Source organism: Sinocyclocheilus grahami, unplaced genomic scaffold (assembly GCF_001515645.1).
Source record: "Sinocyclocheilus grahami isolate Dianchi unplaced genomic scaffold, SAMN03320097.WGS_v1.1 scaffold1319.1, whole genome shotgun sequence".
Classification (NCBI taxonomy): Eukaryota; Metazoa; Chordata; class Actinopteri; order Cypriniformes; family Cyprinidae; genus Sinocyclocheilus; species Sinocyclocheilus grahami.
Genome location: NW_015506498.1, coordinates 86,538 through 105,657, shown reverse-complemented (window position 1 = coordinate 105,657; position 19,120 = coordinate 86,538). Strand labels below are relative to the sequence as shown.

The 19,120-nt window shown below is 38.0% G+C and overlaps 1 protein-coding gene across 3 annotated transcripts in view; it reads left to right on the top strand.

Moving 5' to 3' along the window:
- chst10 (carbohydrate sulfotransferase 10) overlaps positions 1-19,120 on the top strand; it is a 95,063-nt gene that overhangs the window by 59,092 nt on the left and 16,851 nt on the right. For all 3 annotated transcript variants that reach the window (XM_016255175.1, XM_016255174.1, XM_016255172.1), the window contains 3 exons: positions 7,652-7,758; positions 7,900-8,134; positions 8,356-8,461. In XM_016255175.1, the coding sequence (XP_016110661.1) occupies positions 7,652-7,758; positions 7,900-8,134; positions 8,356-8,461 (448 nt within the window). The remainder of the gene's footprint in view (positions 1-7,651; positions 7,759-7,899; positions 8,135-8,355; positions 8,462-19,120) is intronic.

Here is a 19,120-nt window from a genome sequence, read left to right as displayed (position 1 = left end):
TTTGTTGTTGGGTTTGAGTTAAAGTAGCCCCCAAAGTAGCGCAATGACCATATCCCACATATCAAAACACAAAATATCATTTCCATACCCAAAATACATATTTTAGTCACTGTTATGCAGATTGATCATAAACACAGCTAAGATATCCTACCAGCATCCTTCAAACTTTAAATCTACCACAGTTTTATCATAGGTAGAATGCAAAATGTTTCAATACAAGCATTTCAGTCTGTCAGTGACCCAGCAGTCAAAAAATTGTAGGGCATAGAAAAAACCGAGACACTGCACACAAGAGGGGAAAACAAGAAACAACTACAAAATACAATAACAAAATAAGTATAAAACTATTTAAACCATTGAAATAAAGATTAAATATCAGTCTTAGAAAGAAAGAAAGAAAAAAGAAATATATATATGAAGAGTTTGGTTCCAAAACGCTATAAATCCATTTTGATTAATTTGAGTAAAAATGTGTTTTCTTTACCAAGAAAGTGGCAAGATGACAAGTTTCAAACTTTCACATAGCATCTTTAGGTTATAATAACATTAAAAATTCAAATCCAGATTTTGATTTTCAAAGATTTATTATAACATTTTATTTTATTTTTTCCCCAAAATGCAATAAATCCTTGACACGTTTCCCCCCCCCAAATGCAATAAATCCATTGAATCAATATAAAAGTTATTTTTCATATTGAAACTGTTGAAAATACACTACATAGTAAGTTGATCCACATATGACAGCCTTTGAACTTGGTCAATACTAATCTTATATGCAGGCACTGGACTAAAAATACATTCAATCAGTCATCGCTCCAAAAAGAATTCAACGGGTCATCTTGTTAATGCTATAAATTAATTACAACAATAAAAAATCATTAACATACATGAACAACAATATCACATTAAGCCACAGAAATTCCAAAATGACATTTCCCTTACATTCAGCTTCCAAAAGTGCATTCATCTTTGCCATGTTACATTCATTTAGTTGACTAGTGCTATACGCTTTATTAACAAAAACATTAATGACATAAATAAAAACACTTACACTGACAAGCTACACAATATCGCGCTCATAATCGAATGCGACTCATCTGCGATTATGAACGTGATATTGCAGTGATCTACAGCTCTGTGTATTAAAGGGGTCATATGATGCTGCTAAAAAGAACATTATTTTGTGTATTTGGTGTAATGCAATGTGTTTTGCGGTTTAAGGTTAGAAAAATAAATTTTCCACATGTTGTACATTATTGCCTGGACTCCGCTTCGTAGCTTTCACAACGAAACACAGCGTCACACACGGTGGCCTAGAGTGAGTGGCAGCGGCCTAGAGTGAGCAGAGGCCGGGGGCTAGAGTGAGGAATGGCCGGAGGGCTAGAGTGAGCAGAATCGGCGGGCTTGTGAACGGCGCGACTGGCGGATTCGAAGAAGGAGCTTCCGGAGGGCTTGCGGCAACCACATGTGACGACCTGGAAGAAGCTGGACTCCGCTTCGTCTATGGTGAAGGCCGATCCAGTGGTCCACAGTGCAAAGTTAATGTATTTCCTCAGCGACCAGCACGGATCAGCTCCAGGCGTGACGAAGCCTCTTTTGGAAGGCCAAACAAAGTAGTTTCGCTTTCACAACTAAAAACACAGTGCCTTCACGACATGGCGGCGGCAACAACAATACTACAGCGAGAATAAAAGTTTCGCCGCCTTTCTTTGCGTCAACATTTGGGCGGCGTTATGCAAATCTTCCCACATAGTGTGGTAGACATGTGGGGGCGTGTTAGAACGAGCCATTTTAGGTAGGCGTGGCTGACTTAACTTTTATAAAGAATATCTCTTTGGATTTGAGACTTTAGTTTTTGCAACTTTACAGATCTTCTTTATTCACCAAAAGCTTGTAACACTTCAAAGAGAAAGGAAAAATTTAAATCGCATCATATGACCCCTTTAAATGCCGCTCCATCTGAAAGCACATGATGGAGATTTACTATTCACAGAACCGGCTTTACTGACTGATGCGCATGACAATCACATGCGATTTATCGTGCAGCCCTAAGTTTGTTTGTTGATCAGAAAGTACAAAATAGATGAAGAAAACTAGAATGCCGCCACCATGTGATTGGTTGAGCAGATATATCGCATTCTGCAGAGAAGGGAGACTGGCGTTTGTCACGGTTTGGAAAAAAAAAGGGAGAAAACATGACAGAATAACGCGGCGGATATCACATTTTGCGTAAAATTAAAAATGGTTTGTGGAAAAAAAGGGAGAAAACATGACAGAATAACGCGGCGGATATCACATTTTGCGTAAAATTAAAAATGGACTTTTCAATAACGACCAGACACAATAGTGATTTTGGCGGAAACCGTTTATCACGATTTGGAGCCAAACTCTTCATACATATATATATATATATATATATATTAGGCTATTATATAGTATTATAATATAGCATTATAAAGTGGTTCAACGCATTATATTGTGTTTTTTTTTTTAATATATATTTTTTCGGATAAGCAAGAAAAAAAATATTTGAAGCACAGAGAATGACAATGCCGTGAAAAGTTTTTGACATAGGCTAATTTTATGTGTATGTATATGCAACTCTGTATTTCCGCGCTGTCTGAAACACGTTTCTTGTGCACGCTTTGTGTGCGAGAACAGCGCGTGAGTAACGAATTGAGATCTCTTTCGTTTCTTCTTCTTGTTGTTTAAAATTGCTTGTACGTGTAAATTGGCAAATTAATCTGCGAATCACGTGTGTGCTGAATGGTAGGGTCTCATCCGGACGTATTATGGATCAACTGCGATCCGTTTAACTCCTAATATGTGACAGATCAGAGCAATCTTTCATTTACTTATTTAACATAAATTGTCAAATTGCTACTCCATATCAATCGCATACAAAGAAAATGCAGAATAATTAGAACAATCATTAACATAAATAAATAACAGTTTCATATCTATACACATTTTTCCCAGAACGTTCTTGCGACCCAGTAGCAATTTTTCCACGGCCCGGTAGTGGGTCACGACCCGGTGGGGGGGACCACTGCTTTAGACGGATGGACCCCGCGATGGAAGCTCCACTCCGCTATTCTCCACACAACCCTGCACCACGATAACTTAAACTCAAAAGAAAACAAAATATTAACAGAAATATACAGCACAGCGAACTAAATTGTGTGCACTCCAACTAGTTAACATGTACTGATATTTAATAAAATATTCTAAATGAAAAAAAAGAAACCGAGTCTGTCTTATTACTAAATATAATAAAAATAAATAAAAAATCATTAAATAAATGTATCAAACAACCGAAATAAAATATTTTGGTAATCAATGCTTACCTATGCGTGTAATATATGTGTGTGTGGGTGTGGGTGTGTAAATATGCACGTTACCGCTCACTGATGTGTGTCCGCATCATGGGCCATCACATACTCCCTCCCTTCGAAAATGTCACTGGCACGACGGGAAAGGTAATCCGCTGTAAGATTTGCTTTGCCAGGGACATGTTGGATGGTGAAGCAAAACGGTCGCATGGCAAGGTACCAGCGAGTGATTCGGCTGTTAGTGCCCTTCATTCTTTGAAGCCACTGTAGAGCCTTATGATCAGTCTCCAGTATAAATTCCCTTCCCAAGCATAGTATTTCAGGGAGTCCAAAGCCCACTTCACAGCCAAGCATTCCTTTTCCATGATGGAATAGTGGAAAAGGGAAGAGCTTGCGACTGAGGAAAGCAATGGGACGCCGAGCATCAGGGGCACCCTGCAACAAAAAGACTCCTAGGCCTCTGTCAGAAGCGTCTGTTTGGAGAATGAAAAGTTCGTTAAAATTAGGATTATGCAGCACAGACTCATTGCTCAAGGCAGTTCTAATATATTGGAATGCGGCTTTTGCTTCTTCAGTCCATCGGAGCTGATTGGGACGCCTTGAGCCCACCATATCAGTCAATGCTGCAGCCCTGCTGGAGAAATTGGGAATGAATTTATTATAGAATCCAGCCATGCCCAGAAATGATCACAGCTCCTTGCGAGTCCGTGGCTGGGGGCACCCTTCAATGGCCCGAACCTTCTCCACCTGAGGCCTTATTACCCCATTGACAATGACAAACCCCAGGTACTCTGTCTCAGTCTTTGCAATGACACACTTTTGTGGATTAACAATCAAGCCAGCTCTCTGGAGCCGTTGCAGAACCTTCTGGACATGCTGCAGATGTTGTTCCCATGTGTTTACTATAAATCACAATATCATCTAAATAAGCAGCTGTATAGGTCAACCCCTGCAGTACCTGGTCCATAAGTTTTTGGAAGCTAGCAGGTGCCCTGTGCAGCCCGAAAGCGAGAACCTTAAAATGAAATAGCCCCCACAGGGTTTTGAATGCTGTCAGTTCTCTGGACCGCTGAGTCAATGGGATTTGCCAGTAACCCTTTGAAAGGTCGATGGTTGTCAAGAACTCAGAGGTACCCAGGCGATCAGTGAGGTTGCCTATACAGGGAGTTGGATAAGCATCAAACTTTGTTACAGAATTAAGGTAACAAAAGTCTATACAAAATCTTATTGTGCCATCTATTTTTGGAACCAGGACCACAGGGTGGCACCACTCACTCTTGGATGGTAATTAGTGTTTACTATTGTCTCTTTGCATTATTGACACACTATTTTCCTAATTAATGTTGTACAGTTGCTTTGACACAATCTGTATTGTTAAAAGCGCTATATAAATAAAGGTGACTTGACTTGATGGCTCTATGATCCTCAACTTCAGCATCATCTTAACTTCCTTCTTTAGTGACTCTTGGAGACGCTCTGGAACACGGTAACTCATTCTCCTTACAACAGCATCAGGTTTCAATACAATGTCATGTTCTATTATTGTTGTAAACCCAGGGTATTCTGAATAGACTCCCGGTAAGCAAATGGCCCTCACCTCTTGCTGTTGCTGTGGTGCATATTACATGATGTTACTGACTGCAACAAGTCCCAGAGCACTGGTAGATCATGACCCAAAACCACAGGGAATGGTAGATGGTCTGATACACCCACATCAAGCAGATTTTTGTGTGAAGAGTGAAGTTTGTCCCTTCACTTTAATGTACACTTCTGCAGTAGGAAGAAGTTTTTCCATCACCATGAACACAGCGAATGGAGTTCTTATCACTGAGGTTGAGCTGTGCTGGTGGAATATACTTGTGATGTACCAAGGTCTGATCACTTCCTGTGTCTACAAGGGCTTGCTGCTTGTAAAGCAGACTTCGGATCATGTTCCCGGATCCAAACCTGGAGCTCAGGAGAAAGCATTCTTAGGTACTCTTCCAGAATTATAACTTCCTCAACTGATTTACCTTTTGCCTGCATCCACTTGACATAAAGTTCTTTTAATCGCATATATAATTCTTTGGGACTCTCAAGGGGTTCAACATCTAGAGTTTGTCTATAAGTTTCTCGGTTGATGTCATATTTTCTTAAGATGGTAGATTTAACTTCCTCATACTCCAGTGTCTCATCAACATCCATATGAACATAAGGTGCTCTGGCCTTACCCGTCAAGAGAGGAATCAAGCGGAAGACCCAATCCTCCTTTGGCCACCGACAAGCTGCTGCAATTCTCTCAAAAGTGATTAGGAAGTGCTCAATGTCATCAGATTCAGACAACTTCTCAAGTTTGGGCTCTTTAAATTGACACTGATCTGTCTCACGAGTTTCAGAGAGATCTTTTCGACAGGTGGTGGAAATGATCATATGCCATATGTGCTCGGAACAGGCCTGTCAAGTCAGCAAGCATTGGCTCTCTACTTTCAGGCTCTATAATCTCAGCCTCTCTCGCATCCTGTGCCACTCCATCCTCCCCCAGCTCCTGCAACACTTCTTCAGGTTCCTCTACCAGAGCAGTCTTTGGGGCTGCTTTCCGTCCTCCCCGATTCATGGGGCATAGAGCTTGAAGTTCAAATGGCAGAGAAAAGTGAGGGGGTGGGGATTATTTTTGGGAAACTATGCCTCCTACTGGTCTATCCCTATCCTGCTGGGACCCAGCAGTCAAAAAATAGTAGGGCATAGGAAAAACCTATAAAAACCTATAGGCCTATAAAAGAGGTCACCAGAACAAAACTAAACTCAAAATAACTGAAAGCATAACAAACAAACTGAACTGACCTAACAAATGACACAATAGGAGCACATTTATTCAACTTGACTAGTCCATGTTGCACACAAGAGGGGAAAACAAGAAACAACTACAAAATACAATAAAAATATAAATATCAAACTATTTAAACCATTGAAATAAAGATTAAATATAAGTCTTAGAAAGAAAAGCTAAACCAAAGTACAATTAAGGAAATTAAAAATTAGAAAGAAATGCCCACTTAACTCAATCCTCCCTACAATTCATCAGTCCACTGGTCAGCGGAACTAAAGAGTGGTGAAAGCAGCACGCCAGTCCTTTAGACAGACAATGTCTATTTCCGCAACGGAAGCTCGGAAACCTCCGCTATTCTCCACACAACCCACACCACGGTAACTTAAACTCAAAAGAAAACAATTTTAACAGAAATATACAGCACAGCGAACTAGTGATGGGAGAAACAAAGCTTTTCGAAGCTTAATGCTTAATTGAATCAATTGAACCAATTGCTTAAAAAAAAAAAAGATTCGATGTTTGGAAGCACTTGAAACAGCACATGCTGGCAACACCTGCTGGTGAAAACGTTGTAAAAGCATCAAGAACTCAGACCAAACTTACAAAACAAATGGAAATATTTTTTTTTTAGAAATACCATTTTTTAAAATAAATAATAAACATATTTTCATATTACTGATGATGTCATAGACAGTGGTAAGGCTACATTCACACTAATGCACAGATCTATTTTTAACATGTCAGGTGTTATGTCCAGTCCTTAAGACATAACTTGCATGCCGCAAGTGCACTTGAGCTTTTGAAATCTGTCGTCTGTCAATTAGTGAGTTTCATATATCAAATGTATATTACATTCCAAACAGCAAAAATTATGCCTTCATAGAGCACTTGCAAGACAAAAACTGAAATACCAGTGATTGATACCGCACACTGTCAAGCAGTGCAATAAAATAAATAAGCACTAACAGCACATGCTATTGTGAAAATAGTGAACAGCTAGCGAAATATCAGAAAAATATACCGGATTAACCTGGCTGCCTTCTCACTAGAGCACAGTTAATGATATGCTAATGATAGGATCCCTTGATGTGATTGGTTATTGATTTTTTTGACATAGCAAAAAAAGGGCTGTTTCAAACCGAGTTTCTGGGACTGCCTTTTAGGAAAGTACAGTTTTAAGGAGAATATTCTCAGCAATGGTGTTGATTAATGGATTGGCCCTTGATTTGTCTAAAAACATATTAAAAACACCACATAGACTAATAAACAACATAAAAAAATAGATTTTCACTACAGGGGGACTTTAACCAATGTTGTGTGTGTGTTTGTGTTTAATTGGCAGCAAGTAGAATACAGCTCCATTGCATTGGAGAATCGTTTTTTCTTCCACCCCTACACCCAGTACTCAGTTTTGGCCCCACCGCCTGTCAAACCAGATTTGTACCCCTGCTATGTTGTATTTGTCATTTAAAATGTCCCACAACTTTGAGAGTTCCCTTCAATACATTTTCAGACTATGCGGAGAGGAGAGAGATGTTTGTTTGGACCTTTCCATCTGTTACGACGAAACATACTTCAGTCCAGTGGCCAGACAAGGGAGCATCACAGCCATATATACTGGTAAGACAGTTTGCCATTGTACACTGGGTTCACTTATTTGCTTTATTTAAAAGCAACTTGAATTTAATTTTTTGTTATATATTGTGTGTTTTTGGCTTTCATGTATATGTGCATGTGTGTCGATTGTGTTGTGGGTGTTAGTCCTCCGTTAGTCCCTCTGTGGTGGAGCCCATAGACTGGCAGTCAATGAATGAGAAGCGTCTGGAGCTCTTATCAACTGTTTGCAGAAATGCATCTATGTGGAACCTCACCCACACAACTGTGGACAAGTTTGTCTTGGACCGCATTTTTGTGTGTGACAAGCACAAAATACTCTTCTGTCAGACACCCAAAGTTGGAAATACACAGTGGAAGAAGGTTCTAATTGTCCTTAATGGTAAGATATGTCTTCAGGTAAAATAACTAATTGTCCATAATGGTAAGATATGTTTTCAGATAAAATAACACGTATAGTCAATAAATCTTACAAGTAATTTGAAACTGCAAAATTCCCATAAAACTGTAGAATTCCCCTAATTCATCATCACATTTTAAGTATAATGGCAACCTGCAAATCTCCTTTGGACTTAAAACATGCTTAACTTTTTTCTCTTTCAGGAGTGTTCTCAAAAGTTGAAGCTATACCAGAGAATCTGGTTCATGATCATGAAAGAAATGGTTTACCCCGCCTGTCCTCTATGACGGACACAGAAATTCGTCAAAGGTTTATTTTATCAGTTTACTTAACAATAATATTTTTGTAAAGAGATGTTTCTTGGAAAGTATGTTACTGCCCTGACAGCATTTTCAGTGAGCTTGCCAAAAAATAAGTCCTATTCATTTAAACTTTTGTTTACAAAAAGAAAATTTGCAACAATTTGGAAATAATTACAGCTGTAATGTAACTACATTAAAGCCTGACACTTTTGCTACAAAATTGGCATGTGCTTCTAATGCTTGACCTTCAAGCTCTCACTCTCTTACATTGGCTATAGACCAATGGGCCAGCCATTATAGTCGAGCCCTGCTAAACTTTACCAAAACCAAGAAAACAAACAATTATATTTCTGTAATGACAACTCTCTGAGGGAGTTGCATGGTAATGTACATGATAATGTTAACCCTGAAAGACCAAAATTTAGAAAAATTCTGTGAAAAAAAAATATTTCACCATCTAAATGTTGTTGTGGGAGGCCTCTAATGAAGAAATAAATGAGTTTTAACATTTTTTATATTTTAGTATGTTTTTAGTGAAATGTTGTAATATTACAACGTTGGGCCTTTGGGGTAGCAGAATTTCAGTGATTTTACTGTCTGAACAAATCTAAAGAAGATCTAAGGGTTTATTTGCAGGGTATACTGCTTATGTAGCCCCAAAACAGCAGCCTATATATCCATACACAAATAATCACACAAGTCATGTTTTTATGAATATTATATTTATTATAAAAATCAAGACTATTTACTGGTATTTACAATGTCTTGCTCTGTTCATAGCCATGTTCAATTCCCATAGTCTCATAATGGTTTTATTAATGCTCCTTTCTTTTGTAAACTGTACTCATTGGTGTTACCTGCCTGAGCCTTGATCATATCTTCTGACACAAACCTTCAGAAGTACTCCATTGGTGTATGATGGGAGACTTCTGAAGGTTTATATTAGTTGGCAGATCACGCATTAAACACAGCGATATAGATTAAAAGAGCATTCACTTATCTTATCTTAGATGTTGATTTCAGATGTTTCTGAAGTGCACGGCAACTGCTACCACAAGCAGCAGCGAGCTCATAGGCTACCAATACAAGAGAGAACTAATCAGCTGTGCCATGTGATGATGTCATAATGTCAGATTGAGTTAGACCCACGCCATCTAGAGTTTCATGCCAGAACTTTGGATGTGTATTACATTTTCTATACATTTTAAAATATATTCAAATAGAACACATTATTATCACACATTTCAGTGTGTGAATCACATTAAAACACCTCCTCTCATATCTCCAGCTGAAGGTACTGGTTTATTTTAGTGGACCTGAGAGATTATTTTCTTTTATTCATCTTATGTTCAATTAACTGTGTTGATACCCGCTATTCCTCTCTAAAAATTAGTGGAGTTTGCGAGTAGGATTACCTAGGTGATTGACTGCATCAGAATGCAGTCACAAGCTAATGCTCTTTAACTATCTTCAGCATTTAGGGCCTACATTCAATATGCAGAAAAAAACATCTTGTAACCCAGCCAACATATTTCTTGTTTAGAAATAGAGCTGGACTCAGTGGCGATGCAAGCCCACCTTACACAGGAGAGCTTACAAGCTCTATTATTGATTCCCTTGCGTACTTCAAACTGGAGAAGTCTTTCTCTCCGTAGTACTTTCATAGGGCTCTTGGCCTAATACCCACAGCCTTGACCATGTGTCTGTTAGGACTGTTTCATATAGCAGAAGCCCTCTCTATAGCTGTTAGATATTATATATTCGGGGTGCAGTGATGGTGAGCCTTCATTGATACTATAGTGCCATACGTATATTCATATGCTGCCACAATGTTCAATAAGATCCTTAGCTAAGCGCTACAAAGCCATTGATGGTGGTGCTGGTACTGCCATTTGCCTTTTGTATGTACAGATATTTCTCATGTTGGCGGACATATGCTTATTAGATAACCTCCCTCTTGGTGAGTTTCTATAATCAGCTGATGGCTCCACTCTTAGCTGGACTTATTCTGCACTGATGTGACAGCCTCATAAATGGAAGCACTATTTTATATTTATATTTGTATTTTTTTGCTTTTGATATAGAGTGCTGCAGGAATGAGTCCTTAAACCCAGAAACAAGTTAGCATTTTTGAACTTCCATTTCCATCGTCCAAAAGTCAATGCCCCCCCCCCTTTTTTTAATTCATGGGTGTGAGAAAAAGGTGCTTTACAGCACTTCCTGTAAATGTATGTGGTAAATGTATAGATATTGAAAAAAAAATATTGCAGGCAGAAGTAGGACACTGACAGTACAATGATCATGCTTCTTTTTAAAATGTCTGCTTCTTGTTAAAAGTTTGTGATCCTCACTTATCATGGCATGACTTATTCATAGCTGACAAGCCATTGGCACAGATTCACAATTGTTGTGGCCTTAACTGACATTCATGGGCTTTGTTGTGATCTTTCCTGGGTGCAGTTTGCATTTGGATGATTGCAGTAACCTTGGATGGGATAGACAGACTAACATAGATCTAACATAGTATGCATAGATCCTATTTCTCTTTTGATGTAACAAGTACATCGGGGGTTATGGGAAGTGTTCCTGGTTCCAGTTCCTTAAGGGATTTGAATCATAAAAATTGATAGTGTGTTTTGTGTATGCTAGGTTAAAGAAATCTTTAATCTAGATTTAAAGTGGCAGAGTGTGTCTGCCTCCAGAACAACACTAGGAAAACTGTTCTGGAGTTAGGGTGATGGAGTTTGTCTTTAAAAGTTTATCAATGCATTACACACTTACCAAGCCCCTACCAGGATACATATGTCCTGAACACAAAGAGTCCAAAAATGATGGAAAATAATGTACATGCATTCATTTGTATGTTAACAGCTACAAATGTAAGTTGTCACTTACTCATTACTTATTTCTCTGAATAAGTATGAAATAGGTTTGCTGTAGGTTACATACATTTTAACATTTACAAGAAGATGTTTTAATGGATTTAGGTAGATTCACGTGGCCTCTCTTTGTTTTAATACTGTTGCTACGTCCGGAGGTCCAAATACATTTTTATGATGGTCACAGACTAAAACTGTAGGTGGTTGTTTCAAGATCGAAATTACATGAGATGAGATGAGAAATCCTGTCCTTCATGGGCTTAGTAGGGGTGTTCTTCTAGCCCTTTAAGAGGAGGATGGCAGTTACCATAGTAGCCTTATCTGAAGGTGTTTTTCTTTTAGTGGTAGTGCACCAAGATCCATTCATAATGTAGCAAATTGTTCTCCACTGTTGGAGTCAGAGAGTTATGAGTGTCCTGTATGTATGCAGGTAAAGTTTGGATGCACTTGTAGTTCTAGGTTGGAGTTAAAGGTGCAATAGGTGATTGTCTTCAGAAATTGTTTTATGCTGGTTGAAATTCTCTATACATCCAGATAGCAATCATTAAGTTAAGTGATCTAAATATATTTACCTGTATTTATATATTCTGTGGAAGGCGTAGGACCAAGAAATGTTCGTTCAATCAAAACGCCCGGTCCGAGCATTTTAATTGGCTTTCCTACCTGCCTGTCAATGTATTAGCATACCTCTGTTCGCGCAGACAGGATACGTCATCTGCGCGTTCACGCACGTTGTGCAGACAGAACAAGAATGGCAGACAAACATCAACAACCCGATCTTCCTTCCTGGTATTGTAGTACTTTTAAAGTTTTCTCACCGGTGAATGACACATGATGTAGACCAACGGTTCCCAATTCCAGTCCTGGTGCCCACGGCTCTGCATATTTTGCATGTCTCGCTTAGTTAACACACCCGATTCAGATAACCAGCTCGTTAGAAGTGAGCTACGTGCATGAACTGTGTTCCGACTCACATGCTCCCTACACAGTGTTCATTACTCCCTCCTCCCTGAGCAGGGGAAATCCGTTGAAGTTTACTTCACTTTGGAACATGGGCTGGAATTGGGAACTGCTGATGTAGCCTATTGTTGTAATGTTGCGTCTGGTATTCTGGTCTGTGAGCATATATGTGTTCAGGTGGCGTGGCTTTGGACGGCGATTGCAGAGAGGGTGGGACGTTCGCTTTCAGTGCTATCAGGCTAAAGTTAGCATTTTCCAAAATCTCCTACTGCACCTTTAATTTGTCATGTGTTGATATTGAGTATTATGAGTAAAAGTACATAGTTATTTACCACCTACCCATGAAAGTTCTTGATTTGGGGATAAACCTAAGGGTTGTTTTATTGCCATAATGTTGTACAAAGTAAAACATTCTTAGATGAAAATACAGACAAGATTTAGTCTATTAAACATTTTAATAATTGTCAAACTACTAATGTTATTTATGGACAAGAATATCCTCAATGTAAGTTATTTTATATTGGGAGTACAAAAATACTCTTACTGGATCTATTGGTTGAACATAAATATGCCATCAGGAGGGGTATCCTATGTGAAAACATTTTAAAATAATGCATAAAAGTAATCCTTCGATCCTTAAAATACAAGGTATTTATCATGTGAATATTACGGTTTTATTTTATTGTATTTATTTTTTTTTTTTATATATATGTGCGGTGGTATTTCTTGAGTATGAAAATTCACTGTATTTCTTGAGTATGAAAATTAGCTGTTTTTGTGAATGTTTAATTGTGTTCACGCCATATCGTAACAGGGCTTAAAAATACATAAAAAAACAACAACAATTGGTTCACTCCAAGTAGAATCGATATTTTAATGTTTCTGTTCCTGCATTCCTCTGTATTATTACCATTCGGAAACCGGTTTGAATAGAAAAAATAATATAAAGTTATTTTTAAAACTGGAAGGCCAAATAAAGTGATTTTGCTTTCGCCTAGAAACACACAGCGTCTCCCTGACATGGCTGCTTCAACACTAACTGCGGTTACTGAAACCACGCCTTCTTTCTTTGCGTGCACATTTGGGCGACATTATGCTAATATTTCCACATAGTGACCTAGATATGTGGGGGCGTGTTAGAACGAACCGTTTTAAGGGGGCCTGGCAGAGTCTTAACTTTGATAAAGAATATCTCTTTGGTTTTGAGACTTTAGTCTTTGCAACTTCAGGGATCTTCTCTATGCACAATCAGCTTGTAACACTCCAAAGAGAAAGGAAAACTTTGAATCGCATCATATGACCCCTTTAATGTAACTGATGATATTCAGAGAGTTGAACGACTTGGCACAAGCTGATTGGTTCATGCTGCATATGCAGCCAATGAGCTTACTGCCTTGCATTTATATGGCTGGCTAGCATTTACTAGAGATTCCTGCAGCGCGCTTTCAGAGTTTCTCTGAAACGAAACAGCTAAGATAAGTAAATAGTCTTCACTCTGATTCAGTGGATTATTGCGTTCATCAGATTTAAATTTTTAAACTAGAAAACATACAAGTTGGAAAACTATGCGCAGGTTATTCGCGTGAGGAGTAATTACTAAACATGTCTTGTTAATATAACAGCAGTAGCATTAGCAGCAGCAGCAAGCAGTTTGGGAGTACAAAAAAAACTGTGTGACATCAGTGGTTCAACTGTTCATGTATGTGAGAATACAACGTCAAGCATTGCGGATTTAGAATAGTAAAGTAAATTGAGGATTACCTTATTTGCCCGAAATCTCCAATGCTTTTGATATCTTCTGTGGGCATTCATTTCTACATTAACTGTGAACGGATTGCTTTCAGATGCACACCTCACTAGTGGGGTCGGTTTGCAGTTGACATTTCACAGTTGTTCACAGTTTTAAGTCAAGGTGAACCTGTATAAATGTCTTTCATAAACGTCATACTGTCAACAGCCTTACCTATTTAACCATAACAACTTAATGAGCAGCAGAAAATAATATACCCGCTCATACGTGTACTCGTGCCGCATTGCAATGCACTCAGAAGAGGAAGCGCTCATGCTTAAAGGGGCCACATTTCTATTTCACTCATTACCTTGGTTCAGTGATAGTGAAAACTTCAGCAACTTGTCTCCTCAGTCCCCAGACATTTGCAGACTGTTATAAAAAGAAGAGGGGATGCCACACAGTGGTAAACATGGCCTTGTCCCAACTTTTTTGAGATGTGTTGATGCCATGAAATTTATCAACTTATTTTCCCCTTAAAATGATACATTTTCTCAGTTTATACATTTGATATGTCATCTATGTTGTATTCTAAATAAAATATTGAAATTTGAAACTTCCACATCATTGCATTCTGTTTTTATTCACAATTTGTACAGTGTCACAACTTTTTTGGAATCGGGTTTGTAGTAGGACACTCTAAACTGGGATTTACTATTTGTGTATTCAGTTGGGCTTGCAGCAATTATAGTACTTTCATGGAGTGTAGCAGCAGTATCATTGAATTCAGATTGCGTTATTGGCGAATTGTTAATAGAAATATGCATTGCAAATCAAGTCAAATTATCACTGTTGTTTATAGCAGCAGCAGAAATTATCGGGTTGCATGAAATTTCAGTGATAACACATGGGGTAAGTAACTCTTTAAAAACTGAAATAGGCTTAATTACTTTGTTTATTTAACAGGGCGTACAGAGATTTTGTGAATTCTTCAAAGCAAAATAGGCATTATTTGTTTGCGTTTCATTGTTTAATAAAGACTCTTAGTAATTCTAACAAAGTACCTTTGTGCAGCTGTAGCAGCAGTATGCATAGCTATTCAGATCGCAATTTTTAGCGAATTTAATAGCAGCAGAATGGCATAGCAAATTCAGATGAAATGTTAGAAATAATATTACCAGCAGTCTGCATAGCAACTAATTATTATTGCTAATATAGCAGGGGCAGCAGAAAGTACTTTAGTTGCATGAAATTTCAGTGACAATGCATGGATGGGCTACAGCAATTCTAGTACTTTCATGGAGCGTAGCAGCAGTATCCATAGAATCAGATTGCATTATTAGTGAATTATTAATAGCAGCATGCATAGCAAATCAAAACATGTGTTTAGTTGCAGCAGCAGTAGGTAGACCATAGTTTACATTCACATTTATTCATTTTGCAGACGCTTTTATCCAAAGCAATTTAAAGTTGCTGAAGTTTCAGTGACTAAAAATGGATGGTATGTGAACTGCTCGAGCGAATAGGCATCACTTGCATTTCATTGATTTAAAAGGGGCTTAGCAATTCTAAGTACCTTTGTGCAGCTGTAGCACCAGTATGCATAGTTATTCAGATTGCATGTAGCGAATTTAATAGCAGCAGCATGCATAGCAAATTCATATGTAATGTTAGAAATAATATTAGCAGCAGGAAGTCAAATTGTTGCTAATATAGCAGCGGCAGCAGAAAGTACTTTAGTCGCTTGAAATTTCAGTGATAAAGCATGGGGTAAGTAACTCTTTTAAGTGAAATAGGCATTTTATTACTTTGCTATTCAATTCAACAGCGTTTATAGAACTTTTCAAAGGGAAATAAGCATTAATTGGTTGTTTTTGGCTATTTATAAAGGGCAGTAGCAATTCTAAGTACTTTTGTGCAGTAGCCAGTATGCATAGCTATTCAGATCGCAATGTTAGCAAATTTTATAGCATGCATAGCAAATTCAGATGCAAGGTTAGAAGTAATATTAGCAGCAGCATGCATAGCAATTCATATTTTATTATTGTGCTAATATAGCAGCGGCAGCAGAAAGCGCTTTAGTTGCATGAAATTTTTGTGATAAATCATGGAGGGTAAATTTAACTCTTTAATAAATAGGCATTTATTACTTTGATTATTTAACAGGGCTTTCAGCAGGTTTCGTGCAGCAGCAGTAGATTATGCTTCGTAAATTCTGATTAAATATTACAATCGCAACAGCTCGCACAGTAAATTCCTATTACAACATTGTGAATATCATTAACAGCAACAGCATCTACTGAATATTATCATAACAGCAGTAGCATAAGTTTTGTTGCGTTGGCCGTATCGCACTGCATACATTGCGGACAGCTTTACCTATTGTAACGGGTCTATTGATTTTGTCATGTTGTGCCGCTTTCGTCTGGCGTAGACACCGTGTTAAAGTAAAATAGGCATTCGCCTAGCTACTTATATACCTAATTAATGGAGCTCTCAGCAGTTCATTCTCTTGTGCAGTAGCAGCAGCTTGCTTAGGTATTCAGTCATCGAGATTTTTCTCAGCAGCAGCATGCACAGCATTTCTGTTGCGAATTTTAATTCGGACACAATTAATATAAAAGCAGACAACTCCATTTAAATTTAGCAATGATGTGTTCATACAATGCAAATTTTTTCTAATATGCAATATAAATATTTAAAATTATCAAAATAAATGAGCAGCTACTTTTGAGGCAGAATTAATCCTGGGCATATGACACCACAACTACAGGGTTGTGTACAGTGATTTATTCTTATCTATTCTTTTTTTGTTAGCTTATTAATAAGTTAAAGGTAAGTATTTCCATTGCAGTAACGTTGATAAATGTTAATGGAAAAAAAAAATACAACTCTTGAATGACAAATTTAAAACTATTTGCTCAGGCCGCCCGAGCCTGAGCCAGGTGGTTGCTGGGGGTTACTTCATCTATCAGCCTACAGTTTGATTCCTGTTTGTTAACGACATGGAGTGCACGTTTCTACCTAAGTAAGTTTGAGCTATTGGCTCAGACACACATAGTTATTGAGGTCATTAGCAGTGTTCGGAAGGTTACTTTGGAAATGTAATAGCTTCCAGATTACAAGTTACCCTATTTAAAATGTAATAGTAGTGTAATTTTTTCAATTACTTTATTAAAGTAATGTAACCGATTACATTTGATTACTTTTCTAAATTTCTAATGAATGTTTTCAACTGTTAATTATTTTCAAACATTTACACCATGCAGGGTTAACCTTACAGTAGTGCTCGACACTGATACTGTCAGACTTTCAAAATCCTTCATCTACCACAAAATCAGACTTTAGTACCGCTTTTTATTTTGAGATTGATCTGAAGTTCAATGCAGATTTAAATCATAAGAAATAGTTTACTGATACTGTTTTTGAAACCAAATCTTTGCATAACTACAGGAATTTTTTTTATTTTTTATTTTTTGAAGTACAGTAGGCCTAACCATGTTTTTTTTTTTGGCAAATGGATTACCATTTGTCTTTATTTTTACTACAAATTCCATGGTTAAACTATGGTTAGTGTAGCCGAAACCATGGTTAATAATTTGTGGTTCCCATGGTTAGGTAAAATCATTGTTAATTTCCATAAGGTTTGTGTTGTTGTCTGCCCTATAGCTCCCCCTAAACCAATTATAAACGATATGATTATTTGTCTGCTAAATTACTACTGTAACTTTACAGTAGATAATAATGATGTCCTTTAGTATACAGTATTTTGATTGATGAGCAATGGGCTGCTACTGCTTAACTAAGGCTACGTCCACACGAAGCCAGAGCTTTCCCTATCCAATCTTTTTTTTCCCTCGTCTCAAGAAATATCTGCGTCCACACGAAACCACAAAACCGACACAAAACGATGTAGTATACATGCCAGAACAGTATGTGGCGCTGTAATTCTGCCACAGAGATGCACTAAAAACAGAGAAGACTTGGACTATGTGCATAAACCAGTGGCGGGCCTTGCATTTTACACCTAGGCCTTCAGTGGCGTCCTACATGAATTAATCCATCTCTTCATACCATCATAATGATGCCACGGCTATAGAAACCATAAATATTACACAGTAATGCAGTATAACAGGGCACTACATAACAGACAGGTATCTTATGTAGCGAGAATGAATGCCATTACTAAAGAAAGAAACCCAATTAACAATTGCGCAACACATCATCTGTAGCTGAAGCATTAACCTAACAAAATGACACAAATACAGTCCATCCGATGTTCTTACAGACATTTATTCACCCAAACGCATTTATACCTTACAGATAGCATTGGTATAAAACAAATAAGGTGATTACATGTGTTTTAAAGTCGACCTAACAATTTAATGTTCTCTTACTGCTTTATTTCGTCTTCACGAGTCTCCCCGCCGGTCTGCCAGCGCACTGCGGGAGGAAAATACTGGTTAGCACAGCTTTACTAGGAAAGTGAGCAAGTAACATTAAAATAATTCATACAAGACGATGAAGAAAAGTGTATACATGTGTTTTAACGTACCTCTGTGACTCTCATCTCCCCGCTGGTCTGCCTCTGCCAGTGGCAGACCAGCGGGTCATATAAACATTCCTCCCGGAGGAAAAGACCGGTTAATACAGCTCCACTCGGGAAACAGAGATATTCTTACGGAAACTTAAACCTGGCTTTATATCGCGCAAATAACACCAGCATACAACGCATCAAGCGATAAAAGAGTCAAAAATGAAAATTAGCCTACCATACTCTAGTGGTTTTTCATCTTCACGAGTCTTTCACAGAGCCGGTGCCGAGGAGGTGTGTGGTTGTTTTCCGCAGTCATTAGGACTACTGTTTTTAGATTTACTAAATATATTTATAATATTCAAAATGCACTGAAAATCTAAACCGGAGGAACAGTAATAAAAGTTTTACTAAGTTTTAATAAAATGATTTACAGTGATGCTGTTTGCTAGCTAGTATGCTGACCATCCAATCAAAGGACGAGAAAATGCTGACGTTATCGTTAGCCAGCTAGACGGCCCTGGTGTTTCCAACTCGAAATCTGATTGGTTAAAGCAACAGTTT